A 21,093-nucleotide genomic window follows, 5' to 3' on the forward strand; every position below is an offset into this window, starting at 1 on the left:
AAATGCCGCATAGTGTTCTGTGACGGTTATAGTGTTGACTTAGTGATAGTGTCCATCATCATTAAGTGGACATAACTCTAATAAGCAGATAAACCTGAGAGGATATTCCCGTTCCCTTTTCATTTTCTTCTCTTCTTTGAAGGCTGAAAAAGTTGGGCGCGCGCAATTATGGTTTGGTGCACATTTGTGCGTTACTCAGCGCGCATTTGGGCGGCGATGTGCGCACGACAGCGCAGAGCTGCAGGAAATAGTGTCATTTGAATGCAACGAGGCTGACTGTCCTAAGACAATTAGTAACGGGGCAAACCTCCCGCCCACCCAGCTTACGTGGCTTTCGGCAGGATGTTAAAGAGTTGAATGCTCCTCTTGAATCCGTGGCGATGCCAACTGAGGAAAAGTTATATGACGAACCGGGGGCCCTGCGCGGCCAAACCAGCACATTTCGGCCGCGGCCCATGAGATCATTGAGAGGAGAGGAAATGTGAAGGTCTGCTCAACCGTCGCCAGGGTAAATGAATCTAGGGTGGCTGTGCCTGATACTCTGCCTTCCACTCTGCCTTGGTGGTTTTTAGCTAAAGAGTAGAGCTCCCAAGTGGTTCGCGACCCCAGGAAATGGAAAAAGTAGGCTACGATGGTGAGGAAGTGCAAGGCGTCCGTTCAAGGCGGTCGAGGGAAATGGCCTGAGTGCGCCCCGTCGCCGCCCTGGTCAATGGAATCATGAACCCAAGTCACGTCTGCATGCTTTCTTCTGACTTCCTCGTTGGCAATGCCGTTCTTTAGGAAGACGTAAAGCATTCTTGCCTCCATAGCGTTACCGGATCTTCTGTAATTTCACAACCAACGATATTCAGTCGCGTGCTTCGCTACCGGTTGAGTTGTGCCGACAACGACTATGAGTCGGCTGGGTTGGCAACACTTACGGGCCCTCTCTGCAACAGCCCGGCACGACTCCAGAAAGGACCATTTCTCCCAGTTATCTGCAAACCTTCCAACTGTCTTTCATCCGTTGGACTCGGGTATTGATAGAAAAGAATACGAAGACAGTGATTGCGGTCCATCGAAGTCATCCCTATCCCTGCAGCTGGCCAGCGCCCTGGACCATGGTCAATTGACGACGATTGACCGCCTGCTCTGCATTGAGGGGCCTTTTCTTCTCATCATCAATGACACTGTCAATGGAAATCTATCGCCCATCACCCTCTTCATTTCGAGGGCCCAGGGAGATATATTGGCATTCTTATACACATCCTGGATTTCACCACACATCGTCATTGGGCAAAATCCACGTCAGCAGGTGGCCGAGTCAAGATCCTTCGCTTCGCAACCAGTGGTCCGCCGCCACCAAGTTTTCAGCAGATGGCTGGGAACTGTTCCTGCGCTGTTGCAGCTGAGCTACAGTCGCCTTCAGGGTGTCCTCGCAGCGCGCGACAGCGGCGTCAACGAGCGAAACGGCACCGAGCAAACAACCACTTCAAGTCGCACCAAGGCAGGCAGGGTTGAGAAGACTCCCTCCAGGCGCACAAAGAAATCAAAAAAGGTATCGAGTGCGCCGCGCCCAAGGAAGCCTCCAAGCGGAAACGAAAGCGACTCGTCCTTGGATCGTGAGACACAGGAATCCAAGGCGAAACCCCGGAAAGCCAAATCAAAGGGGCCTCGGTACGCCTGCCCCTATCTCAAGAGGGATCCTTTTCACCATCTGAAGTGTCTCTGCCAGCACCAGGAAAGCTCAAGACGCGTGAAGCAGCATTTGGCGCGGAACCATTTGCAGCCCATTCATTGTCCCATTTGCTACCAGGACTTCGAGACGCGGAGGGACTGCGACGAACATGTCATAGCAGGCGGCTGTATCCAGGGAGCGCATGCTCCGCCAGAGGGAATGACACAGGACCAACAGACACAGCTGGACCAAATCACCGCCACCAGCGAGGACGGGAAGTGGTTCGCCATGTGGTCCGTTCTGTTCCCCGACACCGATCCCCCGTCAAGCCCATATGCCGATGCCGATGACCTGGGCGGGTTCATGGCTGGAGAAGTGCATCGCTTGTGGAGGCCGCTGTACAGGGCGCTTCTCCGACCCTTCATGGACGACGACCAGTTCGAGCGGTACCATAACCTTCTTATGCGCACTTCGAGTTCGTACTTGTCAACTTTCTCAAGCTCGCTTGCCGGCCGTGGTCCAATTCCATACGCCGATGGGCAGCCATCGTCATTAAATCCGTCTCTCGAACATTGGGTCCAGAATATTCCTGAAGAGCTCCCGAACAATACTGGTCGGGGGTTCTCACCAGTCATGAGTCCTAGCGCCTTTCTCCCCGCGACGCCTCAGGCCGGTTCTTATACCTTGCCCGATGATGACGCTAGTCTTGATGCTAGTTCTTCCCACACAATTGACTCGACGGGTAACCTTAGTATACCACAAGGAATGCCGGATGACCCCGAGAACACGGTAGACGGACTGATGCGGCCTGAAGAGGCGCCCCATCTCATGTCGGCCTTCACAGCAGGCCAATTTCCCGTCCACAACAACCAGTATACCAACACTCTTCCTCCGGTAAACCGATACCAGGAATCCAACCCCAATCCTTCAACCAGCGGCTTCGGGTTTGGGCCAACGAATTCACCTCTGCATGCGGGCTACGTCTACGGTCCTCAGATATATGACCCCGGAGTCTTCCAAAACAGCTCATTGTCCAACTTTTACGGAACTCGCAGCCCCCAGCAGTTGCAAACTGCAGCCATCGTAGATCAGCTCATGAGCCAATATGGAGACGGCAACTACACACCACACATCACGTCCCCGGGAATGATCGGCTTCAGCCAAGTTGCAAGGCACCAATCTGGCGGCCATGCGCCAGAACCGGTCGGCGACGATGTTTCGGTCCCTCAGAGAAGGCGGCAGCATAATCAATTCGAACGTACAGGGCCGCGACACTGTTGACGCCGCGGGGAACGCGGGCTCATGTCTCACCAGATCATTACTCTTGTTCGGTGTTCTATCTCTTTCATCTTGGACAAGGTGTAGCGTTCTATACTGGATACCCCGGTCTATCGGACTTTTGTATTGCCCACTCCTTTTGATTGTCTCTTGAACAGCGCACATTGCGCATCTTTTTCGGTTATAGAAAGGCGACGGCTGGGATTTACAGGACAGCGTTTAGAAATCTGGTACCAACACAGCACTTCATCATGGCGGGCTTGCATGACACAGCGTCTGGCTTGCACACACAGTACATAGATGGCATAGAATTGTAATTGAGAGAGAAATACTCACCTCATGCTCGGAATCTTTGTTCTTGATTAACCATGGCTCGTAGTGGAGTAACTCGTCCTGTGGAGCAGAGACCTTGTCGAACGCGGCGTCCGAGCCGATGACTTAGCTTGGATTGAATGACCTTCTGAAGCAATCGACTCAAGAGCTGCTCGCGCTTCATAGGCAGCATCAGCCCATCTAATTAATCAACATTGATTTTAACCTCCTCAGTTTTAGTCGCCTTTGTTGGCAGCTATGCCCAGAAAGCAAGGTTTAGCTAATAGCTGACCTGTTCACGAACGGTAATAGATCTTTTCTGTAATTTTCAACTTCCCTTCCTTTCCATAGTCGTAGGTATGCAGAACCACTACAAGAGGTAAAAGACTTCAACGGAGCCTTTGATAAAGGTCAACTGGGTAGAAACTGCAGTCTACACAAGGGGCCAACCAAGTGCAGGTAGAGTTAGAAGAGCAAAGCTCGAAACTTAGGGACAGCTAGTCCATGTTGTGCATTAGCAAAGTAGGGCGGTTCAGATTAACGTCTTAACGCGCCGGCTGTTTGTCGAACCCCGCTATTCGGGCATAAGATCGGCTTCACGGCAGTATAGGATTAAATAAATTTATCAATCAATCCTTAGTCCTTTCTATGTTTTTACAGCAGTCGTTCGAGAACAATCACACTTCAGACCACGCTCGCGAGGCGGGAATGGTTTCGCTACTTGATATCAGCCAAAATCCCCGTGGCCGTGTATCGACGTATTCTATTGTCAAGGAACTTCATCGGGCAGCAGATCAAGGAGCTGGTTATCTCGGAACGTGGGCACCTCTTCACTTACAAAACTAGGCTCACGGCGGCCAGATGCCGGTACCGCCAGTCGTGTGTACAGGTTGCCCAGAAGCATGAACTGATTAAAGAGGGATAAGGGCCACGACAAGGGCATCGGTACGAGCTGGCCGGTTGAAGTTTACCTTTGAGATATATGAACTCTGATAGTCCTATCTGCTCCTGACTCCTCTGCTTTTTCCGAATCACCATCACGCAGTACCCGGGACTTGGGTAGCTATTGAGATATTAGTTACATTTGATTCTCTTACATAGGTACGTGATGGTTCTGTGGCGCGGAAATAGATCACTGGGTCCTAAGGCTAGTGCTTAGTAGGCGCGTGTAAGAATTGGCTGACTAAAGATACGCGGCCGCATGTCTATAAAGACATTTTTCAAAACCCATCAGTGCATGTTGAACCATGGAGATTCATAAGTGTTTCACCCACAGTCTGTACCACTATTAAGGTTAATATAGAGTTGTCGAAGAGACAAACGCGGAAACTTGTAAGACTGAGATGATCCAGAAGCTCATACGCCATTTTCGTTGTTACGTGGAATGGGTGGGGCGGCACCATGCTTGATGACTAATCAGATAGCGGCGGGCAGGGGTATCCCTCTAACATGACGCGCGCCGTTTCGGGAAGGAAAGACAGGGGAGTGTGCGCGCGGGGAAGAGGCAGCAACGTTCGAGGAGACAACTTTGGAAGGTGCGCGGGTCGGCTGTCCCCTGCGCCTCCCGAGTCCCAGGACGTGTTGGCATTTTTAGAGTTGCACTAACACGGATCACGCATGCCGAGGAAGCCGTCGAGTGTAATCCGGACTTTGGGTCGCATTTTGTAATTCTCTCCCCTCTTTCAATTGGCGTAATTACCGACGAAGCCGGGCTTCCCTTCACCTCTTCCGACACTTAAAAACAAACGCGTCGACAACCACTCCTCCTCTTCGAAAGCTGTCCTCTGCACCGCGAAAGCTCTCCCGAAACAGAGAATACCAAGCCAAGATGGTCGCGACACGATCCTCCTCCCGCGCCCTCCCCAACGGCGTCGACGCCTCCCCGTCCCACTCCCCGTCTCCTGCCCCCGCCCCCGCCGTCGCCTCCGTCGCCTCCGCCGTCCGCGACAACAAGTCCGCCGCCCCCCGCGGCTGGTCCCACGCCCCGACCACCTTCACCGCCGCCTGGCTCCTCATCTCGCTGCCCCTCGTCGCCTGGGACACGGGCTACGTCCTGCTGCGGCCTTGGACCATGCCCGGCGGCCACCTCCACTGGCCCCTCTGGGCCCCCTACGCCCTCTACGGCGAGGTCGACCACATCTACGGCTGGAAGGCATTTGAGTCCCGTAACGGCTTCACCTCGGCCCAGGGCGCCCTCAACCTCGTCGAGACCCTCATGTACCTTGCCTACGTCTGGCTGTACGTCTCGCGCGGCCAGCCCGTCGGCGGGCCCGCCGGCGCCAAGAAGACTGTCGGCGGGAGGGCTGGCGCCCTGGCCGTCGTCATCGGCTTCAGCGCCGCCGTCATGACCTTGAGCAAGACGGTGTTATACTGTGAGGGCTCCGTGACACATTCAATCCCTCCCTCACCATTTTCCCCCCTTTTCGGGAAACGCTGACATGAAGTCCAATCGGTAGGGGCCAACGAATACTTCTCCGGCTTCGACAACATCGGCCACAACACGATGGCCGATTTAATCTTGATGTGGATCATCCCCAAGTAAGTGCTCGTCCCCAGTCTGACGTGTTGACGCCCAAGTGCAGGGTTTCTCTGGTGCTGACTTGGGGCAGCGGCGCCTGGCTTGTCGGGTCAGGCTACATGGTCTTGTCCCTGGGCGGCGAAATCGTCAACGGTCTGGCCCTCGCCTCGAAGACGACTAAGACCGAGTAATTCGCGACCAGATACGTGACGGGAGCATCGAGCCTCTCCGTCGGTATGCTTTAGGCAACAAACCCATCATTTAGTAGGAATAGCAGCGTGATTTGGGGCACGCTGCGGTAAGATGAAGAGATAAAATGAGGAGCATGTTTGGTAAAAGTCGAAGAGGACCTTGAGTCGCAATACACGTGGATAATTGCTGTTCAAAAAGGTGCTTGCGCTTCGTCTACGTGGTTCCGAGGCTTGATACCAAAAGATTATGTCGTGTAACCCCCTCTTCCCGATTGCTGCGTACTGCCAAGCAAGAGGCCTGGGGCCGCCGCCAAACACAAGGTGTCCGGCGTCAGCGCTAACAGTACGGACTTAGATGAACCCCTGCATCCGGGCCCCTTCGGCATGCATGCATGTCATAGCAGTTCTGGCCTCTAATGGCTTCTGACTTATCCAGAGCATTGGGAAAGATTGACTGATGCAGATATAACATATGTTTTGCAGCAAACGATTTCCGCTTGTGTAAAGCTCAACTCCGGAGAAATGTTATCATATACGATACTATATATTGCTATGCCCACCTCCCCAAAGAAGTATCTTTCCTCATCGCCAAATACGCCTTTTCGTTCTTGTTCTCTGACCATGCCATGCCGTCCAAAGTGAAAATGAGAGGCAGAAGCGGCAGGGTATCTTATTGTATCCAAGCTAATGTGTAATAAGTGAGGGGCGCGAAAGAAACGGCGACGTCGGAGTCTCTACACCTCAAAACGACGCCGGAAAATCTTAGATGTGCAGGGGCGACAGGCTGGTCAGCCCGCCCAGGTGCTTGTATTTGTCCCATTCGCACGTGTAGTCGTCTAAGTGCCCCAAGATCGGGGATTCGGGGTACAAAGAAAGCGACGGCTTGCGGATCTGCAGCGAGGGGGGCTCCATCTCATGGCGGTTAAAATCACTCTCTTGCTCCTTGACCAGGTCGACGTAGTCCTGGGCATAGTCGCCGCCACCGATGACGGTGTGCCGTCTTGCGAAGCTTTCTTCTGCCGGGCTGACATGAGATGATGCCGGTGCAAGTACCGGGCTAACATAAGATGATACTGGTTCTGGTGCCGGGCTGACGCGAGTGGAGATCGATTCTGGTGCCGGGCTCAGGCGCGCTGGTTCGGCAAAGGATAGCACGGTCTTGACGCGCCGGCGGCCACGCAGGGGCACAGGGCTCAACATGGGCGTGCCCTGGTTCGGCCAGTTCTTAGACGACGCCTCGGGCGACGTCGGCGGGACCGTGGACTCGGCGGTCGCGAAGCTGAAGGCGCCCAGAGACTGCGCCTCAGACACGAAGCTGGATTCAGACGAGGTCGAGAGGGAACGCATCGCCGTCTTGTTCTTCGGCGAGACCTCTGCGAGGGGCACTTCAGCAGCCTTCTTGACCACAGCGTTGGTGCCGTTTCCGTAGCCTTTGACCACAATCTCGCAATAGGATCCCTTCCTCGCCATCGCGGTCGGGGCAGTTTGTTCTTCCAATTTGCGGAAGATGCTGAGGGATCGTCGGAAAGTATTGCTGCGGGGTACACTCCGGCTCCGGGACCGGGGTGGGGCCGCCGGTGATGGGGCGACAGCTATCGACTGGCGATGGGACAGTCTCTCCTTGTGACGTGCTTGAGCAGTGTAGTCAATGTCGGGTCGGATCTCAATAGAAGGGGATACCAGGGTTGGCGTTGGCAAGGCACTGCACTTCGATGCCCAGTCTGTAACCGACTGCTTGGTGTCCGATGCGGGATCAGTGTGGCTGTGGAAGAGGGAGTGCAAGTTGCGGCCCTCCTTCCAAGGCGGCAGCTTCTGGGTCGAAACGGCGAGGTGGTAGTCCGCCTTATCGACGTCGCTAGCCTCTGGGGGTGCCTCTGTGCAGCTCAGAAGAGTCTGGTAACAACAGTAAATCAGGATCCAGCGTACCTTGCGAGCATCCACTAGGCTGATCTTCTCAATCTTGTCGACACGGTTGAGCGGCGAGACTGAATCTTCCTCAAACTTGCGATAGGCGCGAACAAAGTCGTTGCGAAGCGTTTCCTGATCCCGCATATTCATAGCCTTGGTCAGCGCGCTGTGAGCGATGAGACGCTCATCGGGTTTGAGCTTGTCGCCTCGCGCAGGGCTTGCCAACCATTGGATAGACACCCGCCGGCCGGACTTGTCTCCGCCTGTCTCCGGAAGTAGCGGCAGTGGATGTTTCAAAGATGTATACTTGGATCGCCGGTCGAAATCGTTTACACTTTGAAATGTGCAGATGCCGCCCTGAGCAAGGATAGGGCTACTCTCCGCAGAGGTGAAGCTCTGGTCCACCAGCAGTTCGTATACGGCCTGGAAGTCTTTTCGCATGGTCCTAATGACCTTGGGGTTGAATATCGAACTGTTTTCCGACTCAGGCAAGAGAGGCGGCCAGTAACCAAGCTTGGTCGCATAAAATGATCGGACAAAGCTTCGGAATCGGTCGAGGTGAGCACGGTTACCAGCCGAGAGACCGAGATATGATTCAGACAGCTCATCCTCCAAGAAGGTTTTCAACATGCTGCCCGCCTTGCTTAGCCGTGTGTCCATATCATTCCGTGCCCTGCGAATGAGCGTTTTGGTGACCGAGCCGATGTGCTGGAATGTGTCAGTCTCACTTCGAAACTGTTGGTGTTGATTACGCATACCTCGAATTCAGGGTTATACGAAAGGTGCTCGCTCATTCCAACACAGTGGCTGAAGGCGTCAATATACATGTCTGTCATTTGAAAGAACTCGGCCAGATGCAAGAGCGCCACCGCATGGTGCGGTTGGCCTTTGATATCCAGATACCCTTCTTCATCCATGTAGGATATGAGCTCCGACACGTTGTCTTCGTCGTCGCCTCTGAATTCTGCCATGCTGTTCAGCAGGCCAATGAGAGCGATGCCGAGGTGCTCGCCCACCACTGAACGGCGGAAAACCCATGCCAAGAAGTTTCGCGTCGCGAGGTGGTAGGAAAACGCCTGCTCTTTGTTCGCCGTTGGCGGAGCTGGGATATAGAGCTCGACTCTCTCGTTGGGGTAGAGAGAGTTCCACCGGTCCAAGTCTTCGAACACGTCGTTGAACGGGCCCTGTGACTCGGGCGAGTCGTAAGACATGAATCTCTTGACGAAATGGTGGCATTTTGCAGTGAGCAGAGTGCTGAATGGTACTTTAAACGCAGGGCCTCGGCGAGACTGGCCTTTGCCGTAGAGATGAACAAAGCAGTTCCCACCTCGAAACCATAACTCAGGATCCTATGGTGACAGTGTTAGTGGGTTGATCAGATGCGTTGGAACGATCCTGCGACCAATCTGCCCCAATATCGAGCTCACCCTTCTCAAGTTGTCCCAGTCGGTACATGATTTTGCCGCACCATCCCACCTCTTGACTTTCGAGTTCTGAGGCACTTGTGTCTCCATAGTGACTCCCAGCTTGTTTGGTACCCAGTTGTCAACACAGTCCGATATCGTAAGCGTTGGTGGCAGAGACACACGAGAATGCCGACGACTTGTCCAGGTGGAAGCGGCAGTATAAGACAGCTTTTCAGGGGGGGCAGGAACGTTGATATGCATGGTCGCTGGATAGCGCCCGTGCCGAGAGGACCTCATCCTGAGCCGGATGCGGTGGGAGCTTCGGTGGCAATCGAAGCGCCGATGGCAGAAGAGGAGAGTGACTCAGGCTCCCAATAGACCCCCGATGATCCGTCGGGGTCCTTGACAGATCTGTCAATCACTGAGGGGGACTGGGTCGACGACTGATGCGGTCAACCAGTGCGCCCGCAAGTTGTAACAATGAGCTCGCGGGTTGTCGCCTGTCTGCAGCCCCCTAATCGAACGCGTCGAAAGCAGCAGATCTAGACGTGCAATGGGGCTACGATCGGGTGGACAGACGATGGCCGAAAGCATCACAAAACGTCGTAGGGTGGGCGGTTTGGTGGCTTTATGTCGACTGGTCTAGGATCAAAGCATCCAAACCCGACTTTCCACTTTTCAACCCACCTCTCATCCTGCCTAGACTTTCGACTCCCGCGGCCCGTGCTGTATGTGGAGAGACGCGGCGAGAGACATAGTGGGACAGCCTCAAGCCATGTTTTAGTTCGGGCCGCCACTGGGTCAGTGAACGAGCTCCCCTCTGTCTTCGTCCCCGCTCCATCTCTAGAGGAGCGAATGCGCATGCGCATGGCCATCTGCTGCAGGTGGGATGCGTTGGACGAGTTTTCCGGTTCTGCGCGGTATCCTCCTCATAATATCAGCTCTGATCCTGAAGACGCCTTGCTGCAGCTTCAGCTCCGCAACTCTGTCCCTGCAGGTGCAACGTCCGTGGGTCAGCTGACACAGGAAAACAGTATCAACGGTGATTTTGCCTCTTCACCGGCGACACATGATGTTTGGTGGTGCGAAGCCTATTTCAAGTTTACACCGACGTTATTGTGGCGGGGCCCACGACAACGTTGAAGTGGTCGGCCATGATACCCTGTGTCCACCATCATGGTGACATTTCTCTGCCGTCGTTCATCTCTCGGTCCGAGTCCTTGGATGGTGCTGCTGAGGGGCGGTGATGCAAAGTGCCGCTGCTGGCTCGATTCGCGCACAATCCAGTAGCCCACAGTCCGGGGGCTTGTTTCTTCTGGGGAGTCGCCATCCTTGATGCATCCTTCAGTGCGTGAGTCCATTCACTATGGAGCTTGCTGATTGGCCATGACAGGCTCCTATCGGCCGAAAAGATCAATGTCTCAAGTCATTTGCAGCTAAATAGCCGGGAGCTTTGGTTCCTTTTGCCCTCTGTCTTGGGTCGATTGAACACGGCCTGCGCCCATGATTCATCAAAGGTCATTTAGCAGCGGCCAATGGACCAAGTTCATCTCATCGTAACGGTCTCGATCGCATCCGGAGAGTGGTGTGATGGTGTTTGCCCGTCTTCATCGAATCGGTGGCAATCTCGACTCTGTATCCGTACCTTTTGATTCAAGAGGCCCTGTGGGCGATGGTTCAGGGCACAGGATATCGTCATTCGCGCAACGCCACGACTATTCACAATGGCGTAATCTTCCAGAATGCGGATGCTCGCCTCGAAACAAGTAGATTTCGTCGGGAAGTAGACAGCCTACCCCGGTCTTTTCCCAGAGCCGTACATGCGGTCGCAGTGTTCCCTGTTCATGACTAAGACACGACTGTGCCACCTCGTCAAGAATCAAGACTTGTGAATCACAGCAACGCTGCCAAAGTGTCTTGATTTGTGACCCGGTATCCGTACATAGAAGGAAAGGGACCCATAGGTTATGATTGCCGAGCTCATGCCGTCGGCCGAGACGAACCCACTTTCTCGGGAGCGGAGAGCAGTGGGGTTGAGTGCCCGTGCACCTCGGATCAGATAGATATTACCATCTGGTGCAGGGATCGCCAGGGACTTTGAATGGCAAAGTTTCCCTTCTCCCTATCCATATTTGACAGCGGTTACGTATTTGTAGCCCACGAGAAACGTCTGCGTTGTCGCTCTGGCAGCGCGTATACACAACACGCAGCTTGACAGTCTCGCATGTTGCGTGGAACGGTGACTCCAGGAAAAGATGCAGATACTCTGCATGGAAACTGGTAGCATCGGCCAGCGGAAGTCTGGCTCCTATCGGCGAGGTATAAAGGACCTCCGGATATATCCGAAAACTCTCGACCAGCCGTCAAACACTAGACCTTAAAGAGATAACCTGGCGTCAGATTCGGGCCTCGCTCGTTTTGGAGCTGGAGGCGCGCGCGACCCAGTCTCCCGCTGTCTTGAGGCGCCATGCGGGACCCAAGCGATCTGGAGCGCCAACGACTGGTGCAGAGCCGAGCCGCTATAAAACCGTCGAGCCCGAAAGCCAAAATCCAGCCGGGTCGCGAAATAGCATAGCAGATGGGCTATTATAAGGTGAGTCAAGTCAGCCTCACCACCCCAGGCCAGGATACAAGAAGCAAAGTTGAGAAAAGGAACGTGGGAAACAGACTGTGAAACTCAAGTCTCATGGACTAAAGAAAGGTAATCGAGACATATCCTGGCAGTCAAGGGATGACGCCCACGATAGCTTCGTCAAGGCGATACTTAGCGAGAAGGCGATTTGGTGTGGACAGGAGTCAGATATGAACCTTGTGCGTGTCTGAAAACGTGAAACTGTGCTGACCAATAACATCTATTCCGTAATTGAAGCTTTGCCTGGAAAGGCAATATGCACAATGGATCGTGCGTATCGTATCCGGAGCTAGAAGTAGCCAAGCTAGCGTAAATGGTGAATTGGGAGACAAAGCACGATGCTGGATGTGGATGGACCGAGTCTCGCCAGTGTCGGGAGGAGAAGGGTCCACTCATTCTTGCTTACATAATATAAAGGATCAAGGTATGTCCAACCGCGAATCGGCCCTCCGTCCTCCGACAGCTGCTCCCCCACACTTGCCGTCCCTTCTGTATTCTCCTAAGGAGGCACTGTCGCGTCCGGGAGACAGCTCCATGCAGATTCTCAAACAGCCTTCTTGAACCGCCTGCCCAGCACAGTCGCCTCTCCCTCACAGACTGACCTTACCGATTCCGGATTCCTCTCTGCTTACACTATGTCGGAGCAGCAATGGCGCCTCTGACCCCTTACACCTACATCCGGTGCCCTTGTTCCGAGACGCGGGACCACAACGATGGCTCATCGACGCCTGGCAGCCCGGAAGACGATGAGCGGACCTTCGACCCACGCGCCCCGCGTGCCAACTTCAGCCTGTACCCCCTGGAGCACCTGATGTACTGCGAAGACTGCCACCAGATCCGGTGCCCCCGATGCGTCAACGAGGAGATTGTCACCTACTACTGCCCCAACTGCCTGTTTGAGGTACCTAGTAGCAACCTCAAAAGCGAGGGGAACAGGTTTGAGCGAACCCTTGTCCTCTGAGACAAACCATCGGATGGCTGACTCTTTGAAAGATGCACTCGAAGCTGCTTCCAATGCCCCGTTTGCGTTGGGCCCCTCGCGGTTACGAGCATCGAGGCGCCCCCGGAAAGCAGCAACCTCCTGACTGCCGACGGTTCGGCCCCTCAAGGCGGCCCGTATGTCCTGGCCTGCTCCTATTGCACCTGGAGCTCGACCGAGATCGGCATCAAGTTCGACCGGCCCAATGGCATCCACGGCCAGCTTGCCAAGCTGCAGAACGGAGGCCAGCCCAAGCTGACGCCAAAGGAGCACAAGGAGAGGAAGAAGGAGAGCGGCGGCGACTACACGCTGGACCCGGACAACATGGACACGGATCTGCAATTCGCGCAGCTCAAGTCCTTCTACCAGAGCCAGATGGCCAGCACCAATCCGTCCGCCGGCGGCCTGTCGTCTCTGGGCGACCTCGGCCTCAACTCGCCCGGCTCACTGTCCCGCATCATGAGTCTCTACACGGGCAACAACTTTGGCAACAAACAGGCGCGTGGCAAAGTGCAAACTATGAGGGAGGCCGACAGCCCGGACGAGGGGTTGAAGACGACCGACTTAGACGAGTCAGACGCCATTGCGAAGCTCGGCCACAGCCACTTTGACGATACAGCCACTCTCGCCCAGAATATACACCAACAGGAACCTGTGCGGTTCAGAGATCAGCTGCGGCCCATTCCTTATCTGCTGCGGACGAAGCGGTCCAAGAGATGCCCCCTGTGTCGGCACATCATCAGCAAGCCGGAAGCCAAGATCTCCAACACGCGATTCCGCATTCGTCTGGTGGCCGGGAGCTACATCCCCACCATCACCATCCGGCCGCTGAACTCAGAAGTGCAGAACATCCCGTCCACTGCGCGGCCGCCGATACCACAGGAGCTGTGGCTCACGCCGCTGAAGCCCGTGCAGTACCTCCTAACCTTCAAGAACCCCATTTTCGAGACTGTCAAGGTGTCACTGGCCACCCCGTCGAGCACGCCGGGCCGCTTTGCCAGTTCGGTGACGGTGCTGTGCCCGCAGTTCGAGATCGATGCCAACACGGACATGTGGGATGACGCGCTCAAGGACGACGGCGAGAAGGAGCGACGGCGGGGCGAGGAGGGCGGGATGCAGCAGGCCGAGGTCGGCAAGATTTACGAGCGCGGCCGCAACTGGGTGAGCATCGTGCTCGAGGTCGTGCCGGCGTCCCTGCGGCTGGAGCGGGACAATGACAGTGGCGGCGGCGGCGGCGACGACGACGCGCTGAGGGAGGACGAGGAGGTGTTGGAGATACCGATGTTTGTACGGGTCGAGTGGGAGACGGAGGCTCAGGGTGATGTGGGCACGACGGCAGGCAAGGACAAGGAGGCCAGAGAGAAGAGGGAGCTGGCATACTGGTGTGTGCTGGGTGTGGGCCGCATCAACCAGGATTAGACTCGCGGCAGATGAAAATGATACCCCATACTTCGCTTCTTGATACTTGCACGCTCAGTCGCAATTCACTTCCGACATGCACCAATCACATTCAATCAAACAAGACATTGACAGAGGAGTAGGGGAGCAGCCAAGTGTGTGGTATATGCATTTTTTGGTAGGGGGCGGTCTGCAATTGAATCGCCCAAGCTACATCCTTTAGACGCCAGACCCTTTTTGACCAACCAGTCATTGCCATGCTCTCATCGCAGCAGACCAAAAATTGCCGAAAAGAACCCCATCATTGACCGACCATGATCCCTTGTTTTTTTGTTATAACTCTCAGCGAACCATCCCACAAACCTCCCGCGAACGACGAAGTGTGAGTGACGAGTCTAGTACTCGGTGGCGCCGGACTGGGGGAACTCGAAGGTGACGACGCGGCCGGTGAGCTTGCGGTAGACCTCGGAGTAGGTGTCGAGGCGGTAGTCGACGCCGCCGCGTTCCTTCTCGTCGAGGATGACCTTGAGGAGCTTGGAGCCGTCCTCCTTGGTGCGGACGCGCTTGCCGACGATCTCGACGGGGTAGACGAGGTCGGTAAGGATGGCGTCGTGGACGGCGGTGAGGGTGCGGGAGCGGGGGCGCTTCTGCTTCTGGGTGTTGCGGGAGCGGGCGGAGCGCTTGGGGCGGGGCAGGATGCGGCGGGAGGCCAGGATCAGGACGTGACGGTCGGAGAACTTCTTCTCGAGCTCACGGGTGAGGCTGGGTTGGAATCACTTGTTAGCTTTTCTCAAGCGTCATGGGGGGGAGGGGAAGGGGGATAAACATACCGCTGCTGGACGCGGTGGAAGCCCTGCAGGGAAGGGACGGGGACAAAGATGGCAATAGCCTTCTTGCCGTGGCCAACCTCGATCTGTAACAAGATCACAAGTCAGCATGCGAGCTCCAGGACGATGCCTTGGACCGCTTCCCGTCCTGTTCCTGAGAGATTATCATTCTTTTCAGCGTTCAAATCTCCGCCGCCACGGCAGCTGATGACAGCGAACACGCACACACGCCCGTTAAGACAATTTCTACGCGCGAGAGAGAGAAAGTATTGTGACGTTTCACGGTCATAATAGCTCCTCCCTGCCCAATGCACCTCCGTCTCCTGATATATTTCAATCGAGAAAAGGGGTCGAGTTCCTCATCGGCCTTGTGTGCGTGCGTGTGTGTCTCTCGCGGCCGCAGCGACTGGAACAGGATTTCGGTATCCTTTTTCGGGCGGGGGGGGGAATTGGAAAAAGGTCGCGTGTCCCATCAAGGACTTCTGTTCTCTTTCGAGCTTCAGGTAGTTCTCACCTCGCGGGCAGAGACGATCTGCAGAGGGCGAAGGGCGACCTTGAGGTCGGCGGTGTTGCTCTCGAGGTCGTACAGAGCCTGGGCAATGCTCTGCTCGAGCTCGGAGGGGCTAGCCCGCGAGGGGCTGTTGGCAGCGATCTTGTTCAACGCGGGGCCGGACATGTTGGGCGGTCTTGGGGATGGTTGACGTTGGGGGGCCGGGTTAGTTGTGTTGTTGCTCGAGCGGACGAAGTCGAAAGAAAAAAAAAAGTTCAAGAGACGGGGGAAGAATCGCGATCCGAAATTTGCGATTGAGGGAGACGGTGGGCGGGGGCCCGGTGGGCGATTGGGGTTTGCAAGCCCCTGGTGGTCTGTGCGTCTGGCGTTCTGCTCGCTTGTGTTCCTTGTGTCTCCCAATTGGTCCTTCAAGACTTGCTGGGGTCCACTCGTCTATTTCTACGCTATCCCGTTTTGGACCTCTAGCAGGCAGCGGCAGCAACTTCATCTTACATGGGTGAAGGGCGTACAAGAGATCGTTGGCACGCCTCATGTATTGTTGGTTGGCACATAAACCAAACTCTCCCTGTCATAAATCTGCATACTCTGGTTTATTTTCAGTTGTAAATCGCTCAGCAAATCTTCTGAAGTACTGATGTGAGGTAAAACGCCTATCCAAATCAAAATTGGTTAGCAATGTCACCACACGTATCAGACTAGCCTAGGGCCTGATCGGCAAAACCGATATCAGGGCGATATCGCCTGTACTCCGATATAAAAGTACATAGGGTTAGGGTTAACAAGAGTTTAATACAAGGTCAAAGATTAATTTAACGAATGTACTGCTAGGACCCCTGCGACAGCTGCCGCCAGCTGTGTCCTACTAACACTACTACTGCTAGCGCTTACCCACTGCTGCTAGCGCCTGGCTGCTAGCGCCCACCTACTATTGCCTACTGTCGCTAGTAATAGTGGGTAATAGTGGGTAGGCGCTGGTAATAGTGGCTAGTAGTAGTAGGCAACAGTAGGCAACCTGCTATATTAGTCTTTTTCTAAAGTTTAACCTAAGTCTAGAAGTAACGATTTGTATGGGGAAAGCGGGGGATTTAGCAGATTTCTAGCAAAAAAGGTCACAGTACGTGGCCTATTCTAATATCTTTAGAGTTCTGTAATATAGAACTGAAATCATGATGTACCCTCCTGTTTTTGGCCTAGTGCGGCACGATTTGAGTTTCTTGGTACTTGTGGCTGGTGCTTGGTCCGTGATATCGGTCCTTATTCGAAGTGTCAAATGATATCGGCGGTGCCGATCAGGCCCCTAGTAGATCCCCAAACTAGTTCTCGATCTGTGTTTCGGTCTAAAGACACGCTCTCAGGCTCGAATAATTCATAAATGATTTCTTCATGAGTTAATATTGCGACTCATGGTAGGCTGGCCGCATCACGGTGAGCGATCACACTCGGTTATACTGTAAGGAATAGTACATGCTGCAGTATCTGACATAATTATCTGGTCGATACGATCCCAATGTCCGGGTTACGGCATTTTGTATCAGAATCTCTAAGGGATTTACGACGAAGTTAATTGCATCAATAACAGGAAATTCCTTTACGACATTCGTCAGTTATTGTCCAGTTAGTTATGCTTGTAACCCAGAGAAATCAAAAACCAAGAGGAATCTAGTCAGCTCATTGATGCATCTACCACACTCGTTCTCAGTCATCACATGGAAGTTGTACTCCTTCCCAGCAATCGATACCGCAACCATTGTTCACAGCGCTACCATAATTAATCGTTGACTGTTGAATTCCAGCAAAGAAATTGACATGGCTCGCCCACTACTTTCAGGCGCCTTCGCCTCTTCGCTACTGTCCTTGAGTTGATCTCGCCTGGCGGAGGAGCTATATAGAGTCGCCCTTGCAGGACGTTTCGCAGAAGGAAGATGTGCAGATCTTGGGTTGACGGCTCCCTTGAAAGGCACCTAACTGTTACCCGGTAGAGAGGCTACACAACCAAGCCTCTGCCTATATTTCCAACTGACTAACGTGTTATAGATTAAACAAAGTTGTTTCTGACGTGGTAGAGTCTGTATCTGGAATAAATGTTGTGTCTGTCAGAACTCTTTTTTTTGTTCTGACCACAGGATCCAGAATAGAACGGGGCTTTGCTGAAATACAAAGAATCAACTCGTTGCTGCCAACTTCTTGGTATGGGGCTTGGAATCGGACCTCGAGCCAAAGTTTCATAGGTGGCATTTCACAAAAGGGGTATATGGCTGCCTGACCTGCAAATCTCCAGATACAATGGCGACGAAGGTTATGGTGATGTAATAACACTAGTCACGCAAGATGGATGAGCCAGACCGGTCGCCAGGCGTCGTTTCGCAGAGAATAATAAAATGATATCAGTCTCACAGGACTCATCACTTCCAACAACAAAACATCCCATTTTTACATTCAAGTCAGGCTGCCTTGGCTTTGTGTATCGCGAGTCCATCGGGCCATTCACATTCGGCCGCCTTACACCAAAGCTGGGACATAGGCAAGGCAGGCTGTTTATATTGGCACCGTGCTACCTCTGGTCTTACGCAGTTGGTCGGGGGAGCTGGCTCTTTCATGAAAGAAAAAAACCCATGGAAATTCAGTAAGGCTACGAAATTGTTAAAGTTGCCTTCAAACAATGTCTAAAGTCTTTGATCAACCTTCTCTTTGGAGATGTTTGTTTCTATGGTGGTGTCGATATAATACTTTTATTAAGATATTAGTCACTGCTCTGGTTTAAGGACATTGATCCCGACGAGCATCAGTGTTTCTCGTAGTCGTACACGTCTTTCCAACCCATACCCGAGAAGCCCCCAGTTCAAGCATGAAAGGCGCCTCACACCATGTTCTGGTGAGCCTGCTCGTTTCTCTCCTGTCTGTTCAGCTCTTTGCGGAACACGTTGTCCCCAGACAGTGTGGGCGGCTTCGGCGGTGGCGGCATCATCTCGACGCCGCGGTCGGGCGACGAGAAGGCGCCGCCGCCCAAGCCGAGCTTGGCGTCGACGGCCCGCTGGCTGCGGCTCTGGCCGATACCGTAGCCCCGCCCGCGGGAGCTGAACATGCCGCGCCGCCGGCCGTACCACCACACGAACCAGCCGATGCCGCCGAGCGCCAGCCCGCCCAAGACGAGGGGAAGGACAATGGCGAGGACGTTGGGCCCGCGACGGCCCCGGCCCCGCTCTCCGGAGTCCTTGCGCGACCGGTTGACGACACGCACGCGGGGTCCGCCGTGGCGGCCGGTGATGGTGCCGTTGTTGGCGGTGATGGCGAGGAAGAGACGCACCTCGAGCGCCTCGTTGGGGGCCATGTTGTACCCTGCGGCGGCCCAGGCGAAGTGACCCTGAGAGGCGGGCAGCAGAAGCGAGGTGAAGCCGTGGCCGGGCTCGATGGTGTCGGTCGCGTTAAAGTCGCCCTGGATCTGGATCATGGTCTTTGGGGAGGGGAAGAGGGCGGTGTCCCAGGTGACTGGGGGTAGGGGGGTTCCTTGTCAGCGAGCATACCTACACGGAACAGGGTGTAATTCAATGAGGAAGGGTGCTCACTCCAGTACGTCCTCCCGCCCTCCAGCTCGCTGTCTACCTTGGGGGAGCAAAAGGGCTCATCAAGGCCACCGGAGCCGGCGGCCTGGTTGCACAGGAGAAAGCTCCCGGCGCCCTTCGCGTCAGCCGTTGGCGTAGTCGTGCTGCCCGGAAAGGCGGACGTGGTCTTGCCGTCCTTGATGGTGGGCGTGATCGTCTGGGAGGTGCCGTCGGCGGCGACGGTCACCCAGGGGCGGAGCGCCTCGTTGGTCTGTCGAGGTTGGATCGCAGCGTCGGCCGTCTGTGACAAGGCCAGAGCGGCGATGGCGGCGAGGCCGAGGCCCTTTGGAAGCCCTCCGAAGATCATGATGGGCGGCAGAAGTCGTTTACCAGAACGATCAGGGCTTTTGCAAAATGTGCCAACTGGTGGCCGTTTGGCGCGAAGAAGAGAGAGAAGAGGAAAAAGAGGTTCGCACCAGAGGCCTCGGGAAGGGACGAACGGCTTGGCGAGTGAGGAACATACCACGGTTTTGTAACCGGGAGAACGAACCAAAGCACTGGAGGTGCGAGACGAAGGGGAGATGCGACGAACGCTTTCGCATTTGCGTGGTGGCGCTCACGGGACGCCCTTTTGTCATGACCTTTTGAAACCTTGTGGGATTCCCGTTTGCCTCCATCCTTTGGGCGGACGTACGAGCTTTGCAGGTGCCGTTTTGGCAAATACCTCTCTGCATGTGTGATAACCTGTCAGGCGGTTTGCTGGTTTCCACCGTCGCCGAATCCTCTCAGCATCTTGGTGCCGTGGGAGCCTCGGGCGCCACCCTCGGCTTCAACAAGTCTGGCGAGTCAATCTGATAGGACAGGACTGGATACCCAGCAGTAGCCGTGAGAACAGAGAGTCTGGTGGTGTCGGCCAAAGAAAGGGCGAACAAGACGTGGGTACACTGACATGACATGCAGGGGGGGGGCCTCACGACTCTCGGGGTTTCAGGAGATTTTGAAGCTCGTTTCCTGAGATGGGGGGAGAGGGGAGAGTCTGTGATCAGATGAAGCTGCGCAGAGGTACCTAGTCGTTTACGTTCCCGCTGCAGCGCCGGATAATGTGAAAACGCTGCAATGAGCACAGGTCCCGTTGGCGTCCTCGAGATGGGCTGGAAAATGGTTCGGGCTGGGTTGACGGAAGCTTGTTTCTAGCAAGGGTGAAGGGCGAAGGGCGGTACAGCGGTCGGGGCACCAGGACGCTGGGGCCTCGTGCGCTTCACTCTGACCCTCTCAGGGAAGCAACCCGTTGGCCGTCTTGAGATGGTGGCAAGTATCATCTGCAAGGCTCGGCACTTTGACAAGAGTCTATTGGGATGGTTCAGACGTCATGGAGGGCTTGAGGGGCGGGCCCGCGGTGGACCACAGTCCCGGGATGGTGTCGTGACACGCCGAGATCGGGATATATGGGGTCCTGATCCGGAGGTGTACGGGGAGGGGTGGATAACGGCGCCGGGCAGGCGGGGGGTCGACGCGGGATTTGTGAGGGCGCGGACGTAGGGTTGGGCGATTATGTCAGTGGGTATGTATAGGTACGTAGCCAAGGGGGTCCTCGTAGGTTCGAAGAGATACGGAGTACACGATATGTATTAACTATCACCCAACACGATGGAAGGTTTCGGCGATTCCGCCGTGGGCGGGCTTGGCTGACACAGCTTGGCGCTCGCGCATGGGGGGACCTGAGTTTGCCCATCTGGACAATACCTATATGTAGTGTAGGTGCCGGAAAAGAGGCCGGGTTGTGGTAGGTACTACCATTGTGTGCCTGTGTGACACTAAGAGGAACCACCTTGACAAGGTGTCTTGGAAAGAAACCGGGTTATACCTAGCTAAGACGGTCGTCAACGGCACTGCCCGTTGCATAATAATGTTTCGTTGCCTACAGGAGCTACGGCATG

At 54.9% G+C, this 21,093-nt stretch overlaps 6 protein-coding genes across 6 annotated transcripts; 3 read left to right on the forward strand and 3 right to left on the reverse strand.

Annotated features, from left to right (window-relative positions):
- Nucleotides 1–1,876: 1,876 nt before the first annotated feature.
- On the forward strand, nucleotides 1,877–2,938 carry GLRG_02130 (uncharacterized protein; the record flags this gene model as incomplete). The annotated part of the gene is made up of 1 exon (XM_008092788.1): nucleotides 1,877–2,938. The coding sequence occupies one exon, from the start codon at nucleotides 1,877–1,879 to the stop codon at nucleotides 2,936–2,938; it is 1,062 nt and encodes a 353-aa protein (XP_008090979.1).
- A 2,137-nt stretch (nucleotides 2,939–5,075) lies between these two features.
- On the forward strand, nucleotides 5,076–5,956 carry GLRG_02131 (uncharacterized protein; the record flags this gene model as incomplete). Its single annotated transcript, XM_008092789.1, has 3 exons — nucleotides 5,076–5,619; nucleotides 5,704–5,785; nucleotides 5,857–5,956. 3 exons carry the CDS (start codon nucleotides 5,076–5,078, stop codon nucleotides 5,954–5,956), a joined length of 726 nt encoding a protein of 241 aa, XP_008090980.1.
- Nucleotides 5,957–6,718: 762 nt separating this feature from the next.
- On the reverse strand, nucleotides 6,719–9,378 carry GLRG_02132 (uncharacterized protein; the record flags this gene model as incomplete). The annotated part of the gene is made up of 3 exons (XM_008092790.1): nucleotides 6,719–8,572; nucleotides 8,623–9,213; nucleotides 9,292–9,378. The coding sequence occupies 3 exons, from the start codon at nucleotides 9,376–9,378 to the stop codon at nucleotides 6,719–6,721; spliced, it is 2,532 nt and encodes an 843-aa protein (XP_008090981.1).
- A 3,173-nt stretch (nucleotides 9,379–12,551) lies between these two features.
- GLRG_02133 (dynactin p62 family protein) lies at nucleotides 12,552–14,300 on the forward strand (the record flags this gene model as incomplete). The annotated part of the gene is made up of 2 exons (XM_008092791.1): nucleotides 12,552–12,838; nucleotides 12,896–14,300. 2 exons carry the CDS (start codon nucleotides 12,552–12,554, stop codon nucleotides 14,298–14,300), a joined length of 1,692 nt encoding a protein of 563 aa, XP_008090982.1.
- A 374-nt stretch (nucleotides 14,301–14,674) lies between these two features.
- On the reverse strand, nucleotides 14,675–15,782 carry GLRG_02134 (ribosomal protein S7e; the record flags this gene model as incomplete). Its single annotated transcript, XM_008092792.1, has 3 exons — nucleotides 14,675–15,041; nucleotides 15,110–15,192; nucleotides 15,621–15,782. 3 exons carry the CDS (start codon nucleotides 15,780–15,782, stop codon nucleotides 14,675–14,677), a joined length of 612 nt encoding a protein of 203 aa, XP_008090983.1.
- Nucleotides 15,783–18,474: 2,692 nt separating this feature from the next.
- GLRG_02135 (uncharacterized protein) lies at nucleotides 18,475–19,523 on the reverse strand (the record flags this gene model as incomplete). The annotated part of the gene is made up of 2 exons (XM_008092793.1): nucleotides 18,475–19,103; nucleotides 19,181–19,523. 2 exons carry the CDS (start codon nucleotides 19,521–19,523, stop codon nucleotides 18,475–18,477), a joined length of 972 nt encoding a protein of 323 aa, XP_008090984.1.
- Nucleotides 19,524–21,093: the final 1,570 nt, after the last annotated feature.

This window comes from Colletotrichum graminicola (assembly GCF_000149035.1).
Source record: "Colletotrichum graminicola M1.001 genomic scaffold supercont1.6, whole genome shotgun sequence".
In the NCBI taxonomy this organism is placed as follows: domain Eukaryota; kingdom Fungi; phylum Ascomycota; class Sordariomycetes; order Glomerellales; family Glomerellaceae; genus Colletotrichum; species Colletotrichum graminicola.